This window comes from Sceloporus occidentalis, unplaced genomic scaffold, assembly GCF_023333645.1.
Source record: "Sceloporus occidentalis isolate IW3139 unplaced genomic scaffold, rSceOcc1.0.p SCAF_10, whole genome shotgun sequence".
Taxonomy (NCBI): Eukaryota; Metazoa; Chordata; class Lepidosauria; order Squamata; family Phrynosomatidae; genus Sceloporus; species Sceloporus occidentalis.
The window spans coordinates 10,755,450-10,776,155 of NW_028316990.1; the positions used below are offsets into that span (position 1 = coordinate 10,755,450).

Here is a 20,706-nt window from a genome sequence, read left to right on the forward strand (position 1 = left end):
CTCCTCGTCCGGCCTGGGCCCGCCCTCCTCCTTCCTCGCTGGCGGCGCGCCGGAAGTGCCGCGTAAGTGACGACAGGAAGGTGCGCGCGAGTCGGGCCTTCGCTGATGACGTAACCCCCGCCGGGCCGCGGTTGCCAGGGCAACCATAAAGAAGGCCGTCGTAGTCGCCCTGTCGAGAAGCACGTGACGCGGGAAGGGAGCGGCAGGTTTGCTGCTGGGTCGGGCTCAGGCCCGCATGGCTCTGCGCCGCGGCGGCGCTACATTGTGGGCGGAACCCTAAGGGCGGCCGGCGGGACCCGCACGGACCGTGTTTCCTGCGCAGCCGCAGCCGTGGCTCGCCAGGCGTCTGACGTCATCACTAGCGGCCTCGGCGCAGACTCACTGCGCTCCTGTCAAGCGCCTCCCCGGATGCTTCCGCCGAGGAAGATAGCCCCGCGGCCCGCTTCTCTCGGTTCACCCGCCGCCAGCGCCGGCGCCGGCGCCGCTTCTGTTGTGCCGCGAGGAGGGCTGCGGGCGGAAGGAGGGCCCTCGGGGGCGGGGGCGGGAGTGCTGGGCCCGAGGGGAAGCGCGAGCAAGTCCCGGCCGAAGGATCCCTCCGCCGGCCGTATCAGTGCTGAGGCCGCGGCGCCGCCATTTTGGAGGCCAGGCTCCTGCTCCGGCCGCCGACGCCTTTGCTGACGCCGCCTCCGTCGGGACCGGACCGGACCGGTGAGCGAGCGAGGCAGGGAGGCCAGTCGTCCGGCCGCTCTCCCTTCGCAGCAGCCGAGAGCTGGTCCTGCACAGGAGGCGGGCGGGTAGGCGGGCGGGAGGACAGACGGAGTCGGGTTCCCCCGCAGGCAGAGGCTCGGCTCTCCGGGTCTGGCCAGGCGGCGCCCCCGGGCAGAGCAGCCCCTTGCTCTCCCCGCTGCGCCGCTGGGCCTGCTCCCTCCCGGATCCCGAGCGGGCCCTTGAGCCAGGCTGCAGGGAGGCAGGCGGAGGAGCCCTGGGGCCTCAGCAGCAGCAGCAGCCGCCGCCTCGCTGCCTCCTCAGTCTTCCGTGGGTTTGCGCTTGCTTTCAAGGGTTTGTGTCCCAATGCTTTTGGGGAGGATATGAGTATTATGGTTATCGCCTGCCTAGAAGTCACTTTTCTGCCCTTTGGCGACCCAGAGTTGGTGGGGTTTTCTTGGCAAGGCTTGTTAGAGGGCGGCTGCCTTTCCTCTGAGGCTGAGAGAGTGTGACCTGCCCAAGGCCAGCAGCCAGGGGCTTCCATATGGCAGCCCTCTCGAAGCATCTGAAGGAGAGTCACGCTGAGGCGGGAGCAAGCTTGTTTTCTGCTGCTCCAGAGACTAGGACCCAATGGAGCAATAGAGGCAAGCTCCAGGGAAAGAACAGCTTCCTGACAGTAAAGGCTCCCTTGGAGGTTTTGGTGGAGTCTCCTTCTTTGGAGGCTGTCTTTAAGCAGAGGCTGGATGGCCATCTGTCACTGGGGATACTTTAATGGAGAGTTCCTGCAGGGCAGAAGAAGGGGGTTGGGCTGGATTAGGGCCCTATTTGGGGTCTCTTCCAACCCTAGGATCCTATACTTGTCCAACAGCCAGACCACTGGCCCACGCTGTGCCCTTGGGACACAGTGGGTTGGAGATCCATGGAGGTGAGTGAGTGGGAAGGCAACCTTGTGCTTTCCTTCTTCTGTTACTATACGCTGGATGGAGGAGAGAAGGAAAGGAGAAGACCTTGCTGGGTCTTATGCTGACTGCTGGCTTGGATCCTGTATGGGAAAAGGTGGGGTATAAGTAAAATAAGCAGGTGGGAGAACCTGCTTCTTCTCTTAACAGAGAAGTTAAGTAGCTGGAAAGCGTGACAAATTTCTTCAAAGCTGTGGGCTTTGGGGTATTCCAGGACTGACAGAGCAGCCTGGTTTTGCATTACTTTGCATTCTCTTTTACCGTTATGAAATTTCTTTACTCCAATGAGCCTCCATTAACATTTCTCTTTTTAAGCATTTTTGTGAGCTCTAGATGCTCTTTATGGTCTAAATCCACACTCCTAAGAACCCTAACGCTAATCATGAGCAAAAATGCTGATCGTATTCAGCCCAGCAGCAATTGCATGCACAGCCAAAGCGAAGTTAGCCTGATATATACCATTGGGGAAAAGACCCTCTCTCTCCCTCCCTGTGCTGCCAGTTCAACTGCACTGGAGTTGTGGAACAAGCTTGGTAAAGCTTCTGAATAAAACCAGGTCATGCAATGCAAATTCAGGAAGCCCACCCAGTTCAGGAACAAACTCAGTTTCTTTCCAGCATCACATAACATGTGAACCTTTTATAGCTTGCAGATTAAATCACAAAGACCTGCAGCATGTTGTTGTCACAGGCCTTGAAGTCATTGTGGTAACCCTAAGGCAAACCTTATTGCAGAGTTTTCTTGGCAAGATTTGTGTAGAGGGGGATTGCCCTTGCCCTCCTCTGAGGTTGAGAGTGTGTAACTTGCCCAAAGTCACCCAATGAGTTTCCATGGCTGAGCGGGGGCTTCCAGAGTCACATGCTGGCCTTCCTACCTATGGCATGTCTGCCATGATGGTTCTTGTTAGCAATGTATGGCTGGGTCATAGCTTCGTTTAGGCTGATGAAATAAAGTTCTGTGTCTCTCTCAACTACGGCCCAAATTAGTTGCTTAATTTCATTTGTTGTCTGGCATCATCAGTTTATGGTGCTGGTGTGTGTCCAGGGTCAGCTTTCTATTGGTATGTTTTTGCAGAAACAGTACAATCCGCCCTCTCCTTACACGGGGGATCTGTTCCGGATCCCTCCGCGTAAGGTGAATTCCACCTATGCTCAAGCCCCATTGGAAACAATGGGGCTCGGGCGCGGCGGCGCAACGGGCATGCGCGCCCATTCAATTGAATAGGACACGCGGCCCCTTCTGCCCCGCACGCACCCCGCGGTTTGAGCACGTAAGCTCAAGTCTGCGTAAAGTGCGCCCGCGTATGACGCAGGCACGCTGTACCAGGTGGTCTGACACCCAGCTGTTTTCTCTCATGCCTTCGACATGGACCTATTCCAGAAAATCCCGAGCCTCATTTTACATTGGTGTAGGGAACATATGGCCTTTCAGGTATTGGACTGCAGACCTCCTTTGCCAGATGGAGCATAGCCAGTGCGGGGGATTCTGGAACTTGCAGTAGAAAAGGTTTAGGGAGTTCCAGTTAGCACCCTGGTTTACATAGTGCTTTCCCAAGGTATCTGGTGGTCTGAAGTGGAGCCAGAAAGCAGTAGCCTCCTCCCTCAGAAAGTCTGGCTGCACAGTTCAGGTACCAGGTGGTCATGCCTTCACCTTTCTGTCCTCCTCCGCTGGCAATGCCTTGAACAGGATTGTTTCACCTTCTGCATGGCACAACAGACTTCCATGAAGAGCCAGCTGCTTTGAAAGAGTTCTCCTGTTTGTTTTACCCTCTGACTTGCTCCCTAATGTAACTGAGGAAGGTGGGGCCAACTGAAGTTTGGCAGGAAGAAAGAGACTTCAGGTTTCCAGCCTGCAAGATACAGTTCGGAGGAGTTTTCATAACTTTCCACAGTAATAAGATAGGCTCTATATCAGAAGGCAGAACTGGGGCATTAGGACTGGGTTGCCCAATCCTGTCTCTTCCACTGGCTAAATGACAGAAGCCCACTTTATACCAAGACAGATCATTGGCTCAGGACTGGCAGCAACAGCAAGTTTCCTGGCCCTACCTGGAGATCCCTAGTATTTCTCCTTCCTGGTGGTCTCCCATCTTTACTCCCCCCCCCCCCATGTGTGCCTGCTTCAGCAGTGCTGTGCCTTTAGGTATTTCTATCTAGGCTGTTCTTTCAAAGGTTGCCTGGCCAGTGGGGGAAAGAGAGGGCTCCTGATCTCTTCTTCATACTGATGGGGTCATTGGAGAGTACAAATCCTGAGGCCCTTGTCTCTCTGTCTTATAATTTGAATTTGGGTGGCATCTTCGTTTTTTAGTGGCTGGGTTTTTGAAAGACCTAAACTGGAGTGCCAGGACAGATGTTACTCTTAAAGCAGGAGTAAGCATACAGGGTGGCAAATAGCAGCTGTGAGCAGCTAAGGTGACCTGCAGGTTATGTTGGCCAGAATATTTGAGGGATGCTCATAAAGATACTGTTGTTCCGTCAGTAAAGGGATGTGGGCAGGCCAAGTATACCATGGCTGCCTGCAGGTTTGCTCATCAGGAACAGTGATGGGTGAGGAAGGCCCTCCATTGGGAGTCACTGTCCCCAGGCCCTAGGGAGGTCTTAGCACAGAATAGAAGTGATGCCAGCTACATGGGGAGAAAGTAGCTCCTCTATTGTGTGCCCTAAAGCTAACTCTTTCTTGTCACACAGGCCTGAGAGAGAAGGCGGTAAGAAGGAATGTGTGAATGAGTGTGTGTGTGCGCGCATGAGAGAAAGAAAGGGGGGCAAGGCCACCACCGCTATTTGTCCAAACCATCATGAAGGGTCCTCATTCCTGTAGTGAAATAAGGGAGTCTGTGACCCCTTCCTGGTTCGCAAAAGCAGCCAAAGCTGCTAGTTGTGCTTCCGGATGCCAGTGGCTGATTTTCTGGTGAGAACCCTCCTGTTCTTGTGCCTCTTGCCAAAATATGCTTGCCTTAGCATTTCTTCAAGTTGTTTCCAATTTATGGCAACCCTCAGGTAAACCTGTCCTGGGGTTTTCTTGGCAAAAATTGTCTGAGGGGGTTTGCCATTGCCTTCCTCTGAGGCTGAGAGCATATAACTTGCCCAAGGTCACCAAGTGGGTATCAACACTTTAATCAAGATAAGTGCTGAGGTTTCCAGAGGAAGGCTGTCCTGACAACAGGGCAAAACAGCTGAGCAGCCCTCTCTTCAGGAGGTTGCCTTCTAGCTGTTCCCAGTTGTGGTGCTGTAGCTATAGCTGCTCTGGGAGTTGGGTGCGAGGGGGCCCTTGTGAAATCAGCTGGGGAAGCAGGTGGCATTTGGCGGATTTCACAACCTGCAAGCAAAGAGAGGGAGCTCTTGGCCCATCTCTCAGCAGCAGGCCTGTGGCTGTTTCGTGTTGCTTGCCTCTCCTCCTAGTGAGGTGCGTCTCTGCCAGTCTCTTCTTCCTGCCGAACCTGCCAGCCTTTTCTGACATGCAGTTGTCATTTGCTTGTGCACCAGCAGAACCCCAGCCCACTGGAAAAAGGCCTGAATGAATGGTGGTGGTGGCTGGCTCACTTTTTCTGGCACAGGGGCCTCCTCATCTCGCTTGGGGACCCAACTGTCAGAGGAAAATCTCTGAAGCTTTTTTGGGGAAGTGGTGCTTGGACCAGAATTAGATCTGCCTGGACCCCTGGCCTTGGATTGGTCCCACTGAGGCAGGAATGGAGCTGTGAATGCTGTTTGGTTGTTGGGCTTGCCTTCCTTCTTTTATCTGCCTGTCTATCTCCTTCTCTCCCAAGAGCGCATTAGGAAAGCCACCAGCCAAGAGCCTTCCTAGGGAGAAGGACAGAGCCCCATGTCTTCCCAGCAATTTCTCTGCATGCAGGCATTGCTGTCCTGGCCTAGTTGCTCTGAGCCAGAGAACCAGCCATGCCAGGGAGCCTTTAAAGGGTGGCACTGCTGGGATGCCTGTGACGCAGACAGTTGAGTGTAAGCCTAGTGGCTTCCATGTGGCATGAAGAGGGAGATCTTGTGACAATGTAAATGCCATGCTGCTAAGAACTTTGTTTTCACTTCCTTGTTCAGGAGGAATTGTGGTAGTTTTAGATGGCTGGTTGGGACCTTGGGCATTTGACTAGTCCCTCAGTGTGGTCACTCTTTAAGCCTGATTTCAACCTAGGAGCAATGAAGCTAGGATCGAACAGGTGAGGTTGTATATATTTGCTGTTACGTGTTTACGGCTCCAAGGAATATGAAACTATGCAGTATAAGAAACATCATACTGGTTTTTAGCATTAATGTTTGTCTTTAGCTTACGAATGTATCCATCACAAATCCATTTGTGTCTGAATACACAAATACAAAGTAAAATAATTGGTTCAGATTGAGCCCATTTTTCTGGTGAATATTCTGTAATAAATTGGCATGGGTTCTTGATTCCCCTTCTGAGATGGTTGACTGGGTCCAAGAACCCTGTGTGAAGCCCAGGGAGTCTTGAGAGCTGGGGCAATCTCACAGGTTTTCACTCTTCTTCTCTTAGAGGATGCCAGCCCCCATCAGACTCCGGGAGTTGATCCGGACCATACGGACAGCACGGACCCAAGCAGAAGAAAGGGAGATGATCCAGAAAGAATGTGCTGCAATCCGGTCCTCCTTCCGAGAAGAGGACAACACTTATCGCTGCCGGAACGTCGCCAAGTTGCTGTACATGCACATGCTGGGCTACCCTGCGCACTTTGGACAGGTAGGCCCTCCTGTGGCAATCTGACTGGAGCAGCCGGGTAAGGCTGAGCATTGGGCTGCAGTTGAAACGGTAGCAGTAGTTAGTTCCTGAAAGTCTGGTCCTTGGATGATTATGAGGAAGCCCTGCTTGGCAGCAAAGGCGGGAATCCATTGGTCAGTGCCAGTTAGAATAGATGTATTGAACATGTGGGAATCAAGTAAGACAACACCCATGTAAGTTCTGTTAGTTCAGTGGGTCTAGTTGAGACTCAGATTTGGATGTGGGGCAAAGTGATCCAGAGTCCACATAGGATTGCTGCCTCATGGAAATTGCCCAGGTATCCTCCAAGCAGGTATCTTTTGCTGCTTTTGATTGGCAGGGAAGTAGTGGAGTCTTCTCACAAGGAAGAATCCATTTGAGCTGCAGTAACCTGGAGGAAATGGTTAGGGTGGCTTCTGGGTAATTATTCCCTTCAACAGAATAAAGGAAACGTTGTCTCCATACAGACTGCCAAAATAAAGCTGCTTCGGGTCACTGTGGATGTATGCTATTTAAATGATGCATGTGTCCTAAGAGTCCTGAAGCTGCGCCAAAGCTGAGCTCCAATCCTTAGGACTGGATCGTGGCTTTGGTGCAGCTTCCAGTCTCTTAAGACGCATGCATCATTTAAACAGCATACCTCCAAAGTGACCTGAAGCAGCTTTATTTTGACCTGTCTGTATGGGGCCATTCTGAGTACTCCACAGGCCCCACCTCCGTCAGGCAGCCAGAGATTTCATCTTGTGGCATTTCCTTTTCTTTCTTGAGGTTGTTGGGAGTGGAAGTGTGAAAGGCCATCAAGAAGGTTTCTTAGGAGCGTTACAGACCGCCCCTTTGGGGCGGCCTGTAGGCACTCCTTTCCCCGCCAGATCGGGGCCTCAGCTGCCAAAGCGGCAGCCTCCGAGGCCCCGATCCACCGCTTTCCAGGCTGCTGGGAAGCGTCAAAAGGCCGCTTCCCCACGGCCTGGAAAGGGGTGTCCTTGGGGCTCCAAGCCCCAAGGACACCAGGTGGTGGTGGGGAGGAGGAGAAAGGGGCCGCTCAGCCCCTTTTTCCCTTGCGTCTCTGGCGCAGCCGTCTAAAGGCTGCGCCAGCGACGCAAATTGCAGGAGCTCTGTTTCGGAGCTCCTTCTAGCACCGTGGAAAGGGTGCTCTATGCGCCCTCGCGCAGTGCGAAGACGTCACGCCTGCGCCGCCCTGTTTGGAGGCGGCGCGTTCATGATGTCATAATGGCTGCCCCTATGTGTATAGGGCACTGCCATTTTGTACGCCCTGGGGACGTACTAGGGTTAGGTGTGTGCATAAGGCACGCACTTTCCCTAACCCTAGTACGTCCCCAGGACGCACTTTACACCCATGCGGAACGGGCCTTAGAAGGCCGAGGTGCTAATTCCCCAGTGCAGCTGCTGGTTGAAAGGCTGTTTCTTCCAGTAAGGAGCTGAATGGGTTTGTCAGGGAGTCTTCCACCCAGGATGGACAGCTCTGCTCTCCTCGTCCTAGTGGGGAGGGTGCTGCGAACATTCAGCCTTTGGGGCACTCACAGCTAGAAGGGGAAACAGATCCACATCAGAAAGACAGCCCTCCCACTGGTATTGCTGCTTTGCCAGGTTCTCCTTGGGCCTTTCACTCTGGAACCTTGGACCAGCAAAAACAAGCCCTCCTGAGCCCAGATGGCTACAATGAAGAGCCTGGGAAAGCATGGGGACAGGACGGCTCCTTTTGCCTGTTCTTTCTCCTCTTGCTCTGGCTGGTTTCTTTCTCTCCAGATGAAATGGATATTTTGGTGTCAGGGTTTCTCTCTCTCCCTCTCCTAACTCACTGGAGAGAGCCAGCTCAGGTGTCTCAACTGGGCTCGGGGGGGGGGGGGGGTGCCAGCAGTTGTTGAGCAAGCTATCAGCTGGGTTCCAGTTTGAGCTGCTGCTGCTGTGCTTGCGATTTTGCCTGTTCTGCCTGAAGGAAGCCCTTCAGTACACCCTCAGGCACCAAACCCCTGCATAGATGCTGTGACTTTAGCCTCCGGTGGCCACTGCTTCTGCGCTGACCCTTTATACCCAGATTGGGAACAGGTAGATGATGAGCTTGGGTAAATGTAGTTTTGCCGCAGCACCTTGGCAGCAGCTTTTGACTAGAAGGGATCAGTGTAGTTGCATCAGTGAGAGGCCTGGTGGTAAAAAGCAAGGCCAGTGGGATGGGAGAGACAGTTGGGGCATTGTCCTTGATCATGGGCCAGCATACAGCACTGACTGGGGCCTCCTCTTGGCAAGGATGCACAGCAACCACTGCCTGGGTCCTAGGAGGCTGTTGGGTGCTCCACGGGTGTTCAGTTTTAGGGTCCGTTTCGTTCTCACGATTCAGAATACCATGGAATGTAATCCGAAGCATCTTCTGTGCATGTTTGGAGGATTTCCCTCACATAAGAATGTGCAATTTTGGGTTGTTCATAGGGTCAAATAAATTTGCCGATCTACCTCACCTTTGCTGATGACTTCTCAATCCTGCCCTGTTTTGCAACCCTGGCTGATAGCAGCCACATAAAGGACAGGAGCCCACAGTTTGGGTCTGACCTTACCAGCCATACCAAAACAAAGATGTTTTCTTCTTTTTCTTCTTCAAATGTTTTAACACACTGGGGTGATTATACAGTACACGCGTGCTGGAAGAGGCAATGGCAAGGCATGAGCCCCATTGTTTTCAATCGGGCTCCAGCATACATGGTATTTCCCTTACGTGGGGGGGGGGACCAGAATGATCTCCCACGTAAGGGAAAGGCGCACTGTATATGCTTACATGCTGCTATATCATGTTGTATTTATACGATGTCTCCCTGTGTGCTACTAAAAGTCCCAGCTGGGCCAAATGGGAAGCAGCAGCCAAGGTCTATTCTTTGTGTCCAGTTGGTGAGCAGAGAGAGTGCCATTTTTCCCACAATAATGATACGATTGATTGATTGATTGATTGATTGATTGACTCTCTGATCTCAAAAACCACTACAATGTGGATAATCCAGGAAGTAGAAACGGTATTTAGCACCATTGTGGAAGGGACAAACCCAGAGAAACAAAAGAGAAGCAGTGGGAGGCACAGGGAGAAGCACCTGACACAAATAAATGATCAAATATGCATTATTCCTCAATATTGTTATTTTGGGGAATACTTACACTTATTTCCTCAAAAAATACAGAAAAGGGAGGAGAGTTAACTGGGAGAGATCACTGCCCCCCCCCAGCCCTTTTTGCCTTGGAAACAGTTGAGAAGGGGCTGGGGAGGGGGCAGGAAGTGGCCCTACCTGCTTCTGAAGCACCATCTGTGGAAGTGGCCTGGATTTGCAAAGGCAGGATGGACATGGCAAGCATGGGAGGAATGTTGAAGCCTCCCATTGATTCTTGTCAGGTAAATGAAGTGAAGGTCACTCTTACCTGCACTCACCTGTACTGCTAACACATTTGTCTTCTCTTTCAGCTGGAGTGCCTCAAATTGATTGCCTCTCAGAAATTCACAGACAAGCGCATTGGATATCTTGGCGCCATGCTGTTGCTGGACGAGAGGCAGGATGTCCACCTTCTCATGACCAATTGCATCAAGAAGTAAGCCCCCCTCCCCCTTCTCTCTCTCTCTCTCTGGTGGGCCTAGGAAGGGTTTCCTGCACTGCTGTTTTCTCTTTCTCTCTCCTCATCCCAGTGACCTTAATCACAGCACACAGTATGTCCAGGGCCTGGCCCTTTGCACCCTGGGCTGCATGGGCTCATCAGAAATGTGCCGCGACCTTGCTGGGGAGGTGGAGAAGCTCCTGAAGACCTCAAACTCCTACTTGCGGAAAAAGGTAACTTTCTGTGGATGCCTCTTTCCCAGGTCCCCTTTCCTAGACTGCAGAGAAACTAACAGGCCCTTGGTACCCTGTGCAGAGGAGCTGTGAGTTCTTCCTGCAGGGAGAGCACTCTGTTTCTTTATGCTGGGGGAGGCCTGGCCTTACAGTTGCTGTTGCAAAGTGCTGAGCCTGCCTCTCCTGCCTCACCTCGCCTGCAGGCAGCCCTCTGTGCTGTTCATGTCATCCGGAAGGTGCCTGAGCTCATGGAGATGTTCCTGCCAGCGACAAAAAACCTCCTGAATGAGAAGAATCATGGTAATGCCTGCCGTGACAAGTGGAGGGAGAAGGAAGAGACCTAGCTGGGGCATGACAGTCTAGCATGGCAGCTCGTGAAGGGCGCCTTTCCTGCATCCTGCTAGGATGGCTCTGCTGGGCTGCCAGTTCTTGGCTGGAAGCGAGGGGACATCTTCCTCCCTGGCAAGAGCATTGCTTTGTCTGTCCTGGAAGTGAAGAGGGCCTCTCCAGGGTTTCAGGTGGGGAATCTTCCCAGCGGACCTGCCTGGAGGTGCAGCCGCTTTAGAGTTTGATCCTCCAGGCACCCACTGCCCTAGAGCCCCCTGGAGTCTTGGCCAGCAGAACAAAGGTGACATCCAGGCCCAAAGGCAAAGAGTATGGGGCAGCCTGGCCTGGACAGAAGGGATCCAAGGGGGCTCTTGGATGGGAGTGGCTGCTCCTCCCCTGAAAGGGGAGCCATCTGGTCTAGCACTGGGAAACTGAGAGGCTCCAGTGCTGGAGCTTTGGCCCCATTGCCAGAGGACTGGCTCTGGTGGGGCCCTGAGGCATTCCCTGGTAGGCAGGAGTGGCGTAGGAATTGCTATGGAGTCTGGGGCCATGGCTCTTCAGAAGCTCCCCAATAGCTGCTCCCACTGGCACTTGCCCTTGTCCACTGTTCTTTACCTGCAGTGCTTGCTCTCTAACCCCCTAAAGCATTTCCACCTTCTCTTTTCCTACAGGTGTCCTTCACACCTCAGTTGTCCTTCTCACAGAAATGTGCGAGAGAAGCCCAGACATGCTTGCCCATTTCAGAAAGGTCAGTCTGTGCCCCATGGCCACCGTCGTTGACACTGTGGCTGTGCCCTTCAGGGCTTCTGCTGCCCCTGCCTCCACTTTCCAGGTCCCGGCATCCCTCCCTGTGTGTGTGTGGCTGCTTCCAGTGTGGGCCCCATGGGCCTCCGTTGCTTGACCGCTCTGCTCAGAGCTCTTGTGAGAGCCCAGAGGTCTGGGCCAAGGCAAGGGGTTGCTGTGTTGGCTTTGGCTCCAAATCCCAGGGGGGGCTGCTGTTCTGTGGGGCTGTCCAGTTGTGGCAGGGAGCTGCTGAAGTAGGGGTGGCTGGGTTGCAGTTGTGCCTCAGGCACTGCCCCAGTTGCTTTCCTGCTTGGTGGTGGTGGTGGTGGAGGGGGACACAGCTGCTGTGAGCTGCCCTAGCCGCTCCTCTCCTAACAGCTGCTTCCATCTCTTTTGTTCCCTTTGTGTCTGTTTGGAATCCTGCTGTGGTGGTTTGTTAGAATGAGAAGGTAAGAGGCATTCGCTTGGCCCTCCCACTGGTGCATGGTTGTAGTCGTCCTCCACAGGCTGATGCCTCTCTGTTGTTTACTAATATGCTCATGTGCCTAACATGCTTGCACTTCCATGTATATTTGCTTGGGGCAGCAACCAGGGGCTCAGTTGTGTGTGGATTTGGGTGTTGCCTTGGGCTCCCACCCCTCACTGGGTAGATCTGAGAGGGGTGGTGTGGGGGCTTTTGCCTCTGTCTGTGAGGAAGGAAGGGGATCATGAGCAAAGGAGGTGTTCTATTTTCATCTGGCTGGTGACTGGCAGGCAAGCAAAAGTGGCTCGCAGGCGTGCCTTTTGTGTGGGGAGGAAGCCCCCTCATGGCACCCATCAGGCCTTCAGGAACACCCCTGGGGTGGGAAATAACGGCCGTGTGATGCCAGTAGGAATCCCTCCAATTTTGCAGATCTGAGCAACTGCTGTTTCTCATGATCATCTTTTATTTTTAAGATAGAGCCACCTCCCTACCCACACACACACACACATACATATAGCACCATGCATCCCAACATGGGGCACTTGGAACATGGCCCTCTCAGTTCATTCAGCTGCTGATGGCTTTGCATTGAAATAATCAACCCATTTTGGGTGACCATGGAGCTATAGCATGGTACATTGTTATTTTCTTTGTTGATGTTTTTCATTTATTGTTTTAAAAGCTGTACTCAGTGCTTTATGCTCCCCACTGAGCTGGTCCTCAGAGAAGCAACCAGGGCACAGGTGATGCTGGTTGTCAGCCCTCATGCCACCCAGATTTGACCTGAGAAGCCGTTGTGCTCTGGCTGCAGGAGCAGCCAGCAGTGTGCCCCCAGCCCCATCTGTCACAGGGTGGCTGCAGGAGGCATGGTCAGGAGGAAAGACCTGTTGGCTTCTCAGAATGCTGCAACTGAGAACCAACTGCTCCAACCCCAGGAGGCAGGCCAAGAAGCCTGTTTGACTCTATGCCATATGAAGGACGGCTGGGCTGGGCTGTCAGTGGCTGAATGCCCCTGAGCATGAGTGGGAGAAGCTGTGCAGAATTCATTTTCTGGAGAGGCTGCTCTTTGGGTCTCTTTCCCTGCGCTTGTGCCATATGTTGGGTGCCTTATGACTGTCTTTTTACTTGCAGCTTGTGCCCCAGCTTGTTCGTATCCTGAAGAACCTCATCATGTCTGGCTATTCTCCTGAGCACGACGTTTCTGGGATCAGTGACCCCTTTCTGCAGGTATGGGGCTTGGGACATTATGGCTTGCTCCTCTTTACCTCTTGGTTGAGCCGATTTGACCAGCTGCAGGCTTGAGCCTTTTGTGGCTGTAGCAGCTCATGTTGTGATCTGCCTCCATTTCAGGTACGGATCCTGCGGTTGCTGAGGATTCTGGGCCGAAATGATGACGACTCAAGTGAAGCGATGAATGACATCCTTGCCCAGGTGAGGTCCTGGGAGACCGGGGGGGGGGGGGGGGCAGGGCAAGAAGCATGTTGGGGGGACAAGAGCTGGGGATCTGGGGCTGCAAAGTGAAGCTGGCCCTTCCTTTGTCTTGTTCCAGGTGGCCACAAACACTGAAACAAGTAAAAACGTAGGCAACGCCATTCTTTATGAAACAGTCTTAACCATCATGGACATCAAGTCTGAGAGTGGTCTGCGTGTACGTACGTCCCCTGAGTTCAGAAGGCCTGAGGGGCCGGGTGTGGCCACAGCACTCTCCAGCTTCGAGCCAGGCTGTGTCTGGCCCATCTTCCCTTCTTGAGGTCTTATCTACTCCACAGAAGGCCCAAAACCTGTGGTTGGAGGCAGGCCATTGGCTCCTTTCTGTAGAAGGAGTGGAAGAGATGGTTGGATGGAGAACAAAAAGTTACCATTCTTGTTGATTTCTCTCCTTCTGTCTCCTTTTTCTTTCTAGGTTCTGGCCATTAACATCTTAGGCCGATTCTTACTTAATAACGATAAAAATATCAGGTAAGCCAAAGAATACATCCCAACAAGAGGAAGCTTTTGGCAATTTAGTCAGGTCTCCCTCCCTCTGATCTCTCAGGGGCAGCATTGGCCATTTGCTGGGTGGGGGGCAGCTCCCTTTTTGCTTTCCTCTTCAAAGGGGCAGCTGGAGTCAGCCAGTCTATCCTGAGATGGACATGGGGCTCCAGCTGGCCAGGACATGGAAAGCTTGGTGCTGGCTCAGTTATCATCTAGTTGTCTTCCTTGGCCTACCTGGGCTGGCTGCAAAAGTTTTCCATTAGGCTGAGTGCAGGGCTGCTGCCGTAATCTGATGCAGCAGAGCTCTCCTCCCTCAGATATGTTGCTTTGACCTCCCTGCTGAAGACGGTGCAGACAGACCACAATGCTGTACAGCGTCACAGAAGCACAATTGTGGACTGCCTGAAGGATCTGGATGTCTCCATCAAACGGTGAGGGGAGGAGCGCTGGGCCATCCAGGCAGTTGGGGGCCAGAGGGGACCGACCCCCTGTGGGTCTGGCCCACCTTGCTCTTGATTTTCAACCTGCCCTGACCAACTCTGTTCCTGAAGGGAAAGGAAAATTCAATATGCAAAATGAACTTGGGGGGAGGGCAGGAGGAAGCAGTTTGAGGAGAGACCTGACAGGGCTAGCCAGCCATGCTGTTGGAGGATGATGCCTGAGAGTGATCCATCGGCAGAGTGCCTGACACAGTGGTGAAACTCAAGCGACTGACAAAGCACACCTGCAGCCCTCTTCTCTATTGCTGAACAGTTAAGGGAGGCCCAGAGTGCACTCACTTTTCCCTCCCTCACCAAGGAGCTAAGAAGTCTAGTGCCACAAGGGCTGGGAGTGAGCATCCTCTGCTGTGCCTCCTGAGGCTCTTCTTCCTCTCCCCATCCCTAGGAGGGCGATGGAGCTCAGTTTTGCTCTAGTGAATGGCAACAACATCCGAGGCATGATGAAGGAGCTGCTCTACTTCCTGGACTCCTGTGAGCCAGAGTTTAAGGCAGACTGCGCATCAGGCATATTTCTGGCTGCAGAGAAGTAAGATGTCCCAAGAATGACTTCTCTGAACATCAGTGGGTCTCATTGCCTGCCCTCCATAGCTCCATTGGGGGTTCCCCCTCCCCACTTACCCCTGCCAGTGGCTCAGCCCCAGGAGCCTGTGGGTGTGTGGCTAGTGTGAGAGGAAGACGGAGAGTCCCAGTTGCTCTCCTGTTTGCAGGATGTTCTTTGCCTGCTACCTTTTTTCGTTTGGGTGGAGGGTTCTTTAGGTTCCCTAAAGAGAGAGCCATGGCAAGTACCCAGACCCAGCTGTGATGTCTCCCTGGGGACACCCTGGCACTGTGCCATTCTTCCAAAGTGGGACCCAAGACGGGTAACAACATATATAAAACACATTAAAACAGCAATTAAAATTGTAAAATTAAAATCATGCTGTGCGGTGCAGCCAGAGTGAGCCTCTGACTGTGAGCTGGGGCAGTCGGAAGTTTGGGGAGCTGAGCACCTGCAGTATCCCCACTTCGGCCTAATGCGTTCTGCTTCTTTTCCAGGTATGCTCCCTCGAAGCGCTGGCATATAGACACTATCATGCGCGTCCTGACTACGGTGAGTGCTGCCCCCAAACAAATTCTCAGGCTTATCTTTTCACCTGGCAATCAGATCAGATTTCTATTGCTGGACATTTTGGACCCTGGCTTCACGGAGCCCCCTCCCTCCCAGGCTAAGACTCATAGAAGATGGGCTCTGAGGATTGTTCAGTGCAAAAGCAGACAAAATTAAAGGGCTCAAGCATGATTCCCTCCCCCTCCCAAAAAAATAGCATGAGAACTGTAAGCACGTTAGCAAGGGAGTAAAAATCACTCCCAGTTAATTCTCAGTCATAATCTTTTCCCAGCTTCAAACTGTAAAGGAGATGCAAAAAACATCCAAAATGATTATTGCAAGTTCATACTTTCATGCTAACTCATCGGTGGCAGAGGGTCCGCTCTCTCTGAAAGCCTGTAAACAGGCCAAGAAGCTGGCCTGAGTGAGGCAGCATATGTGGGGGTCCCTTTCCTGTCTGTTTCTGAGTGGCGCTTGAGTCCCTGTTTCCGTTCTCCATCTTCCAGGCAGGGAGTTATGTGCGCGATGATGCTGTGCCCAACCTCATCCAGCTCATCACCAACAGTGTGGAGATGCATGCCTACACTGTGCAGAAACTCTACAAAGCCATCCTGGGTGACTACTCCCAAGTAAGCCCTGAGAGGGAGAGGGTGCTGGGCAGCATGGGCACCCAGGTGCCGTGGCTGAGCTGACTGATCCTTTTGCTCCTCTGCCAGCAACCGCTGGTCCAGGTGTCCTCCTGGTGCATCGGGGAGTACGGGGACCTTTTGGTGTCTGGCCAGTGTGAGGAGGAGGAGCCCATCCAGGTAGGCCTGCCAGGGGAAGGGGGTCTGCCTTGGGGGTGCCTGGCCTGTGTTGTTACTTCTGTGGTGCCAGCAGCCTCTTGCCTCAGCTCTCCCCCCACTTGACTTCCTCAGGTCACGGAGGATGAAGTCCTAGATGTTTTGGAAAGCGTCCTTGTCTCCAACATGTCGGCATCAGTCACACGAGGCTATGCCCTGACAGCCATCATGAAGCTCTCTACGCGGTTTTCCTGCACAGTCAAGTAAGTGTCTTCTGCCTTTGCTTCTGGGGAGATGCTGGAAGAGTGAGAGGCCTGTTCCTGAAAGCTCTAGTAGGATTACAGTGGCAAGCAAGACTGTCCCCTCTCTTTAAAAAAGCCCCATTTTTAGTTGTCTTGCAAAAAGGGGAAGAGAATCCAGTGGCTGAGCCCGGCTGGGCTGCTGGAGGAGGAAGGATGCCCCGCTTGCCCCCCTCCCTTGGCTGCTGGTTATTATCCCTGCTCCTTCTCTTCCAGCCGCATCAAGAAGGTGGTCTCCATCTACGGCAGCAGCATAGATGTAGAGCTCCAGCAGAGGGCAGTGGAGTACAACGCCTTGTTCAAGAAGTACGACCACATGAGGTCAGCACTTGGGCCCCAGCTCCTTGCCTTGGAGAATGCAGTCACTCGCTTTGGGGCTGCCCAGTGGGGGCCCTGGACTCGTTGTCCCAGGAAGATGCAGGGTCCCTTGAAGGGGATGCAGTAGTGGCTCAGCTCTGTTCTTGAAGGAATTGTCGGGATGGCTTGAGTGGCGGTGGCTGCTCGTCAACCTGAGAGGTTGGAGGCAAGCCTTTGAACCAGCCCACCACTTGCAGAACAGGAGCCTGAGTTCCCTGGCACACACCTCTATCCTCTCACAGGTCAGCCCTTCTGGAGAGGATGCCAGTCATGGAGAAACTGACCACCAATGGCCCCACGGATGTCACACAGCCCAACGGGGAGACTGAGCCAGCTGTTCTTGAGACCAAGCCATCCCTGGCAGGTCTGCAGCCTCCCAGCCAGGTAGGAGGAGGAAGAGGCGGCGGCATCCCTCCCTCCTTGCAGCCTGTAAACAGAGTTGGTGCTTGGCTGTGGTGCAGCCGCTGCTACTTTGCTCTTGACCCCAGAATCCAGGCCCCCTTTGTGTTTCTCTTCAGACAAATGACTTGCTTGACCTGTTGGGCAGCAATGATATCACACTGGGCATCCCGACAGCCCCTCCAAACAAGCCGGCCTCTGCTGGAGGGGAGCTGCTGGACCTCTTGGGGGATCTCAACCCGACGACAGGTGAGGAGGCCAAGGGCTATAAGGAGGGTGCCCTCTTGTTTGCTGGAGGCAGGCAGGGATTTGCCAGAAAAATTGGAGGAGCTCTAGTTTTGACACCCACACCCTGTTGTTGTCCCCCCAGGTCCTCTGGCTCCTGCCCCACAGATCTCACAGCCCCCATTCCTTTTGGACGGCCTTTCCTCCCCACCCATTTTCAACGAAATAGCTGCTGCTGGTAGGAAGAGCGGATGTGTTCTGCTGCTGGGCATTGCCTTGAAGGACAGCCTGCCTTCCCTTTGAGGGAGGGCTCTGTCCTGGTGTCCCTTGGGGAGTGCGCTGGGTGGGCAGGGGGACAGCAGCGAAAGGTTGCAGGGCCTGAGCAGTGCTACTTCTCCACAGGCATCCCTCCAATCACAGCCTACAACAAGAATGGCTTGAAGATCGACTTTGCCTTTGAGCGTTCCGACACCAATCCGAGCGTCACCGTGATCACAATACAGGCCTCCAACAGCACTGAGCTGGACATGACAGACTTTGTTTTCCAGGCTGCGGTACCAAAGGTGAGGTGGAGGGGCAGCTGTTGGTGGGGGGCTGGGTGTTGTGAGCTTGGGAAGCGTCTCGGCCGGTCGGCCAGCTCCCTGAGAAGTGTCCCAACTGGATCGGTCCCCTTCCTACATCCCTGCTGCTGTGGTCAAAGCCCTGGCAAACAGGGTGGCCAGGAAGATGTGACTGTCTTGACGCTTGGCCATTGCTTCCTTCCAGACATTCCAGCTGCAGCTCCTGTCTCCCAGCAGCAGCATCATCCCAGCCTTCAATACGGGGACCATTACGCAAATCATCAAAGTCCTGAACCCCCAAAAGGTGAGCAAGTGGGCAAGGAGAGGGAAAGCTACTGCCTGGCTTGCCATTGGCAAGCTGTGCTTCAGCCCTGAAGGGCTGCTCCCCTCAAAGGGGGGAAGAAGCAGCCCTCCTGAGACACACACACACAGAGCCTTCTCTTCTTTGTTCCCTTTGCAGCAACAGCTCCGCATGCGGATTAAGCTGACGTATAATCACAAGGGCTCACCAATGCAGGACCTGGCAGAAGTCAACACCTTCCCTCCCCAGTCCTGGCAGTGAGGAGCTCTGGCCCTGCCCTCCTCACCCACTGCATCAGCTGGCCCAAGGAAGAAAGGAAGGCGGGCAGGCCAGCCATAGTGCCGTGACTCCAGACTACCCCATTTCCCCCCTTGCACTGGGACCGGGGGAGCGGGCGAGAGTTACTACTATTGCCGCTGCTACTGTGGAGCAGGAGGACTGGCCCTTGCTCACTTTGAAGCCTATCTCTTGAGACTCTGGCGCTCCCTTCTCCCTCTGCTTTCCTTGCACTCACTCCAGCTGTGCTGAATCACGCCTGCCACCTTGTTTTGCCAGAGGGCAAGGGGGGCTTCTCTGGCAGTTCCCCTCAAACAGCAGCAAGAGGACAGTTGCCTCTGCTCCCTTTTTGTCATCGTTTCTTCTTCAGTGGGCTCTGGCTCCTTCCTGGCCAGTTGCCATCTTCAGGCACTTTCATCCTGAGTTCTTCATGCTGGAATCTTCTGAGGATGCTGGTGGCCCTTCCCTTCTCCTTGGGGTTCCCTGACAGCGGAGGCCTTTTCTACGCTTGGCTTCACTGTCTCCCCCAAAGGCCAGGGCCCAAGTCCGAGCAGGGACCTGTGGGTGTAGGGGCTGCTGTTCCAGACGGATGCTCTGCAGACAGAGGGGGACTGTGCAACCAGTGCCCCCCCCGAGGGCCCCTCCCTTCATCGCCTTGTTCCTCATCACCTCCCTGCCCCGAATCCTGGAACTACATTTGTCTTGTCCTCGGCCAGCCATGGTGGGAGGGTGGGCGAGTGAATGAAGGGGTGAGAAGGCTAGGCTGGCGCCAGGGGCAATTGTCAAGTGCCCTTGGCCTGCCACAGAAGACTTGCTGCCACCGCAAAGCTGCTTTCTGTCCTTGCCCCCCTTTTTCATTTCCTCAGTCTGTCAGTCTTGGATTCCATTTGACTTTGTTCTCCTCCTGGGACGTTTGTGTTGTATCTGTAATATTGGCACTGAAATAAAAGACCATGCAGTTTAACAAAGCCGTGTCGATGGAGCTTTCAGAGCTGGTTTTGTTGCTGTGGCCGTGGTTTATACTGGTCTCCCTGCAGTGGGCACCATGGCTGACCCTGAGAGAGATGGGGGCTTCAAAGCTGGGGGGGCATTGGGCCAAGGTCAGCCACTGGCCAGGGAGGGTGCTGGCGATGGCCCTTTGTCAGGGAGGCCCTTTTGGCCACCCTTTGGCTCTCTTCAGGCCTATGGGGCTGGGCTATTGGAATGACCTACTATGGGAAATGTGCAGGCCCATTGGAGACCAGAATGGTCAGAAGGATCTCCTTTGGCCAAAGGAGCAGGGCCGCCTCTTAAAGGGGCCAAAGCAGCAGGAAGGGTCCTCCATCGTGGGCTAGGAGACCCCTTTGGTGCAAAGCCTCCTTTGTGTGTGGAGAGGGTCTTGGTAGACTTCTGCCCACCCACTGGACAAGCATTGGCAGGGGCAAAAGCAGGCAGGGGCAGAGAAGGTCAAGCAGCGCCTTTATTGTTGGGTATAGAGATCAGAAGTACAAGGGCCCATGTTCATCATCATCCACACTGGCCCCAAACAGCCCCCCTGGCTTCCTCACATGGGCCTTTTGGGCCCTCGCTCTTGCTCTCTTTCTCTCCCCTGACAGACTAAGGAGCCCACCAGTGAAGGACGACGGCCATGTTTAAGGGATGCTGGAGTTCTCGATGCCTCCCTCTGTTTTCTCCTCACAAAAACAGCCCCGCCAGGTAAGCCATGTGGACCCTGGGCTCCCAGCAGCCTTTATGGTGGGAGGGGAGGAGGAGGCTCCCCACGAAGGACACTGCCCAAGCCCCTCTACTGCCCAAGTCTCATGGGACCAGGCCCTGCCCAGCCGGCCGCTTGCCCCACTTGGGCGAGGGTCCTCCTGGCCCTTCGGCTTCCCTGCAGAGCCAAGGGAAGGTGTGCCTCTCTGGCTGTACTTTTCCGCCCAACTGAGCCTCTCTCTGGTTTTTTCCTGGCCCCCTTGATCCCCGGGGGGATTAGCCCCATGCATGCCTGTCTGGGAGGGAGCAGGGAGAGGCCCCTCTGCCACCCACTTATGGGCAAACACACAAACACACACACACACACACCTGGGGCCTTCAGGGGGCAGATACTGGGGGTTTTCCAGGCGGCTGCTGCTTCAAGATGGAGAAGGAAAGAGAGGGGAGCCTCGGGTGGCAGAGGCCTTGCAACTC

At 54.1% G+C, this 20,706-nt stretch overlaps 1 protein-coding gene and 1 non-coding gene across 4 annotated transcripts; both read left to right on the plus strand.

Annotated features, from left to right (window-relative positions):
- Nucleotides 1-436: 436 nt before the first annotated feature.
- On the plus strand, nt 437-19,508 carry LOC149305879 (AP-1 complex subunit gamma-1). Of its 3 annotated transcripts, none has more exons than XM_089539768.1 (24): nt 437-708; nt 6,168-6,371; nt 9,847-9,971; nt 10,066-10,207; nt 10,411-10,507; nt 11,206-11,282; nt 11,758-11,766; nt 12,912-13,007; nt 13,131-13,211; nt 13,330-13,428; nt 13,684-13,739; nt 14,072-14,185; nt 14,640-14,780; nt 15,290-15,344; nt 15,848-15,970; nt 16,058-16,147; nt 16,259-16,386; nt 16,639-16,743; nt 17,022-17,163; nt 17,298-17,427; nt 17,549-17,641; nt 17,806-17,966; nt 18,169-18,267; nt 18,424-19,508. In XM_089539768.1, the coding sequence occupies exons 2-24, from the start codon at nt 6,171-6,173 to the stop codon at nt 18,523-18,525; spliced, it is 2,466 nt and encodes an 821-aa protein (XP_089395894.1). In that variant the 5' UTR covers nt 437-708; nt 6,168-6,170; the 3' UTR covers nt 18,526-19,508. The 3 variants fall into 3 exon arrangements, with proteins under 3 accessions (XP_089395894.1, XP_089395896.1, XP_089395895.1); XM_089539769.1 differs by lacking the exon at nt 437-708 and adding an exon at nt 974-1,059; XM_089539770.1 differs by lacking the exon at nt 11,758-11,766 and having other exon boundaries at nt 438-708.
- LOC149305880 (small nucleolar RNA SNORD71) lies at nt 14,392-14,477 on the plus strand. The gene has a single exon (XR_016271743.1). It is a non-coding gene; the product is annotated as a small nucleolar RNA SNORD71 (small nucleolar RNA).
- Nucleotides 19,509-20,706: the final 1,198 nt, after the last annotated feature.